Raw genomic sequence first — 6,000 nt, 5'->3', positions numbered from 1 at the left:
TTGCTTCCTCAACCTTCTACACAAATTCTTCAAAGACACAAATGATAATCCAAGAACAGAGGGCAGTGACATAGAATGAGGGATGACAGGGTATCCTGGAGGTCACTGGAAGTAGCAGGGCAGGGAGTGTGGAGCAGATATATTGATGACCTCACTGTGTATGGAGGCTGGTGAACAGCCCAAGGGAGGCTTGTATGTGACACTGCTGATTCTGTAGTGATAGAGAGTCACTTTAGTTCTGTGCTTGCAAGAGATGGTAGCTCAGTCGACCAGACTGCCAGGAGCAAACAGTAACAGGGCCAGAAGATAGGAATTCAGGAGGCTGAGGAGGTTAGACTGAGAATTTTGACTGAGGGTTCAAAAAGGGCTTTTCAACTTCACACACATTCAAATAACATTTAATAACTGTTATGAAATTGGTTTCAGAGTAAAGGCTATATGTTGGTATACAGAAGTAAACAGGAATCGTAGGAAACCCTGTAGTGAAGCCAAATTCCATTCAGAGGGACAGTTTAGACATGAGAACTCTGAGAGCACTCTCAAACCCCTGCCCACACCCTGGCTGCTGTTTTTGACTGTGGTTTGAGTTCAGGACTGTGGCTTCTCACAGCAGCTATAGAACACAGTCTGGCTGGAAAAAGAAGAGCTGGTGCCCTAGTACAGCTGCAGCTTCAGAAATGACATCTTGTGGTGCCACTCGATTGGGAAGGAAGGAACAGCGCTGGAGAGGAATTGCTTAGGAGGAACTCCCCCCACAGTGAGCTCCCTTTTCAGTCAGTTGGCAGATAAAGTGTAGTGGTATTGGGAACAATCTCTTAGAGAAGTTTTCAGGGTATGTTCATGGCTGAGCATCAGAGGAAAACAGGTGAACTTTCTTGGCCAATACTTTCTGAGTAGAGGAAAAAGTAACCAGACACATCCCCAGCTTTGGGTAAGTCTTCTTAGAGCCCCATAATGGTCCCAGGGAAACACGCCTAACACACTTACAAAATAACCAGACTGGTAGGTCAGCTCTTAGGATAAAGACTGGAGATGACACAAAACCACCATAAAGAACATTTCAGGACTAAAAGGCTGTGAAGATATAAATTATATTCTCATGAACTACCTCAAACCTTAAATCCATAGATTAACAAAGTGCACTTCTACTAAATCAAACCCAAGATTACTATGTATCAATTCTGGCAACACATGTATTATAGGTTAAGCCCCCACATTTGCTCTCTTAAATATATGAAGTCTGAATTTTTAGCCAAAGAATGAGATTCCTTTTATTTGGGATATAAATTCAAAATCTAATATTAAAATATTCAGAAATAAAATCATAGAGCAAGTCCCTTAATGCAGGAAAGCCCATGGGACAGCTGATTAGATTTTGGCAATGGACAAGGTGTTTAAAACACCAGACGCTGGCCAGGTATTGTGGGGCATGCCTGGAATCTTGGCACTTGGAGAGTAAAGCAGATTACTGAAGGTTTGAGGCCACACCCCTGAGCTACATAATGAGCTCTGGTCTCTAAAGCCTAAAGTGAAAAACAAAAACAAACAAACAAACAGACACCCCACCATGTGACTAGGTCCAGATGTATAAAGCTGTTGAGGAAGAAAAGGCAGGGAAACTGTGTCGTGTCCATGGAGACACGAGCAGTGTGGGAGCAGGTATCTAGGAAGTGCCTAGTGCCTCAATAAGCTGAAGAGCAGCTTGCCACACCTGGCCTACAATGGTACCAGCATTCTCTGTGCGATCTCAACACACTCTATACTTGAATAGTTTCCCAAGCTGCAATGAAACAAACAAACAAACAAACCCCTCCAAGATGGAATATGGAGCGCATGACAGAAGTATATAAATACCTTGGATACATATCAAATTAGTCTACTAACAAAAATCTTACATCTTAGTAAAGGAGTCAGATGTATGACACACTCCTCTACCCTCTACCCCAAAATGTCTGATGTTCAGACCCAAAATGTCCCATTTGACTTTTTTTCACTTTGCCTTTTAGAATTAGGTGATAAACTTAAGTGCAGTTATAGAAAGGTAAAGGCAGAGGGTATGAGCCCTGGCTCAATGAGACATATCAGATACACAGCATCCTGATGTCTTGGACAATGAGGGAAAGATGGGTAGCACAGAGGTTAAGTTCCCCTGGGGCCACTCACACACAACAGAACACTAGTCAGGCATCAGGAGAGGGCAATGGAGTTGTGGCATTCCGTCATGAAGAGCGGGGAACATATACTCATGGATGGGGAAATTTTAAGTAGCTATGTTTATTACTTTTTTCCAGCAATCTTGCAAGAGGCAGAAGTGTGACATTGAACTGAGTGACATGAGCAGGTAGGTGGATTGGTGAGGATCCCATCTCTTGACACGTGCCGCTGGCTCGTCAGGAGTGGCTGCTTCCACCTCTCAGTCATGTTTACTCTTTTGCTTGAAGGAAAAGGGTTTCTTGAGGGAACAAGTTTACCTCCAATAATGACTTATTGGGGTCTAGCTGAGTTACCTGAAAAGAAAGAAACACACCTTCAGAAGTCTGGAACAAGCACATCAACTTCAGTCTTCCACACACAGGCACGAGCACATGCAAAGTAGCCCATCTGATCCTACAATCATCCTGGGTGCTGCTGTTGCTGCTGGCATGTTCTCTGAGGAGACCAGGGCTCTCAGAAAGGCCATTCTGCACTTTCGTCAAGTAGCGAAGTTAGTACTGACTTCAAGGCTAAGATTCAGCCACTTCCTGGAGAGGTCTTGTGCTTTTGGGAATGACACAGGAGGGTCCATCTGGTTAAAGTGGGTGATCGCATACCTGAGACCTCTAGTTGGTTAACCTCTCTGCTTGTTGGAGCAACAACTAAACCTTTAGAAGGACAAGAGCTAGGTCCTTCCACTAAAATTACATGTAGCAAACTACAGAATATCACAATCTCCTGATTGGGGGTATATGTAGTTTGGAAAGATGAGACACACACACACACATACACACACACACACACACACACACACACACACACACACACACACTCAACTACTTAAGTGTAAAAGGTAGAAGAGATCTTGATACCATGGGCTATGTTACATGAGATCTTAATTAGATATTTGCCCTCCCTAAGCCAAGGCAGAGATGGCATGTGAGAAGGTTTATAAACCTAAGAGAAAAAAAAACAAAACATTCACTAAAAGGGGTCATGAGTTCTGAAAGGCTGAAAAATACTAGGTTAATAGAAGGGATATAGGATTTGAAAATAGGGAGACTCTGGTTTAAGTCACAGTGGTGTAGGCTATCAGCTTTGTGACTTACAGGACTGATGAAGATTAAATGAGAAAGAACATAATTAGCACAGTGTCTAGTATGGTGTAGATCAACAGGATATGCTGGGTATGAGAGCAACTGTAAAGGGAGATGGATGTGTGGGCAACGGGCTGCTCTGGGTATGCAATGGATGGCGAGATGCTTTCTAGCTATACCTGAAGCCACTGCTCTGCTATTTATATGAGCTTAGGGACCTTGGGTAAATAGTATGGGCAGGCAATTTGTCTGCTCAACTCAAGCCACTCATAATGAGATGACTCTGCTTTCTTTTTCCAGCTAGAGAAGGGGAGGCCCCGGGGACCAGGGCTGGGTGTCAGAGACAGACTAGTAAGCTGATATAGGGAAACACTCTCTTTAGTGTATCCAGACAGAAACTTAGTATGCCCAGGAGGGTCTTTAAGGATATATATCTACCCCTAGAATTTTTTCTGCTTATAAATCTTGCCCTACTATTTATTATCTCTTGGGTGCTGGGCAGATGGGCAGGCAAGGTGGAAGGGAGGGCCTAGCCTGCTGTCTGTCTTCCAATGCGCAGGGAGGGCGAGCTGCTGGCAAATGTTTACCTACTTCCCCAATTAACGTACAATACTGCACTGGCTTCTGTCAACAAACAGAGCTATGCTGCCTCTGCTTCAGACTCTTTGGCATTTTCTGCCCAGCTGCTTCTGCTATTGTTCTTAATTAACATGCCAGAACTCTTTCAGCATCTTCTACTTTGTTATTTGTGGTTTGTAAATATGATGCTTATTGGGAGAAACCAGAAACTACACTAGTGGCAAAGCTGGGAGAACAGGCAGGAAGATCTGTTAGGAAGCAAAACAGGCTGGGAGACTGGAGCATCAGGCCTACGTGGCACCCTACTACAGTGGTAGATGTGCAAGGTAAGAGATTCATAAACTCTTAGTTAAAATTCTAGTTGTCACTGAAAAAACAATCAACAATTTCTTGGACATATATTACAAGCCAGGCACTTCGAATCCATTTCTTAATTAGTCCATAAAACAACCACCATGCAAGTTTGCAGAGGTAAGAAACTGAATTTCAGTGTAGCTGCCACTTGTTTAAGTTAGAAGGAGTCTGTTTACAGTGTCAGCCCGGTGGTAGTGGCACAGGTCTTTAATCCCAGCACACCCGAAGGTAGAGGGAGGTAGATCCTTGTGAATTCCAGGCCAGCCAGGGCTACAGAAACCCACTATAGGAGGGGGAGGGGCTGTGAGTGTGTGAGTGAGTGAGTGAGTGAGTGAGTGAGTGAGTGAGTGATGAAAGCCTAAATTCTATCTAGGATCCAGAAGAAGGTAAACAACTACAGAGTCCATTTTCCTATATGTGATGTAGGAATCATAATTTCTCCTTTGTAGGTAATGTGATAGCTACGTGAAACAATGTTAAAGAAGCCTCTGGTACCATCCCAAACCAGTGAGAGTGACCCCCCCCCCCCACTGTGTTTGTGTTAGGCCACTGCTCAGTAACAGTTCTAGCCTTTCTAGTCAGTGTACTGCTTTGAAATACGCACAGCTCTGTTGGAACATACTCTTTCAGAGAGCCCATGTGAGGCCACACTCTTAAGTTTGTTTATTTTTTTTACTATCCAGTCTTATTTTTCTTTCTTTTTTAATCCATTTGCTTAGTACTATATTAACTTATTTAATCTTTTTTGTTTGTTTATTTGTTTGTTTGTTTTTTTGAGACAGAGCTTCTCTGTGTAGTCCTGGCTGTCCTGGAACTCACTCTGTAGACCAGGCTGGCCTTGAATTCAGAAATTCACCTGCCTCTGCCTCCCAAGTGCGGATTAAAGGCGTGTGCCACCACACTCAGCAACTTACTTAATCTTTACAATGATCTTGGGCTAAGTATTGTTATTTCCATTTGACAGGCCAGGAAATAGGCTTAGAAAGGCTGAAAATTTGTTCAAGGCCACATAGCTAGTAAGTGGAACTGCTATGTAGAACAGACTAGCCTCGAGCTCCCAACAATCTAACTGCCTCTGCCTCCCAAGTGAGCATGCCGAGAACCGGGCTTTTAATATTGTAGTTGCCACTCCGCCTACCCTGTAGAAGAGTTCCTGAACTAAGCAATGCTTTTGGGCCAGTGTTAATGAGGATACAGAAGAATACACTGTAAAACATACAAAGTCTTTTTTTTTTCTTTTTAATGTCATTTGTTTTAAATGCTAGTCTCATAACTAGTGTTATCCCTATTTTGCAGATGAAAACATAAGGTTAAGAGATTAAATGAAAGTAAAAAAATAAATTAAAACAAAAAGAGAATAAATGAGTCCCACTGTTACTAAATTAATTTTAAAAAAATGAAAAATAAAAATAGCCCTTTGGTATTCTATTGCCCATAATGTGCCTATATTTTTAACAATAGTGTATTATATAGTTCTAAATAACCAGAAGAAAAATTGCTTTTTACATTTGGCTTTTAAAAATATTGTTTTTATCAATTCTTTTGAGAACTTCATGGAATGTATTTTGACCCTAGTGATCTCTCTTTCCCTTCCCCAAATGCCCATTCAGTGCTGTGTGCATGTGCTCCCTGCTCCCCACCAGCTCGCCACATCCAGTTTGTACTGCTGGCCACCCCTGCATGGGGCCTGCCCTGTATTGTGGTCCATCTATCAGGTGTCAAACTATTAAAGAAAACAGGCCTTCCCTTTCCCAGTAACAATCAAATGACAGTGGTC

At 42.7% G+C, this 6,000-nt stretch overlaps 1 protein-coding gene across 1 annotated transcript in view; it reads right to left on the bottom strand.

Annotated features, from left to right (window-relative positions):
- Positions 1–382: 382 nt before the first annotated feature.
- The window catches only part of Faf1 (Fas associated factor 1), a 301,118-nt gene continuing 295,500 nt past the window's right edge, over positions 383–6,000 (bottom strand). Inside the window, exon 19 of the mRNA XM_021160394.1 lies at positions 383–2,507. Coding sequence (XP_021016053.1) covers positions 2,424–2,507 — 84 coding nt within the window. The 3' untranslated portion in view covers positions 383–2,423. The remainder of the gene's footprint in view (positions 2,508–6,000) is intronic.

Source organism: Mus caroli, chromosome 4 (genome assembly GCF_900094665.2).
Source record: "Mus caroli chromosome 4, CAROLI_EIJ_v1.1, whole genome shotgun sequence".
NCBI classification, from domain to species: Eukaryota; Metazoa; Chordata; class Mammalia; order Rodentia; family Muridae; genus Mus; species Mus caroli.
This window is presented reverse-complemented; position numbering and strand designations above follow the sequence as displayed.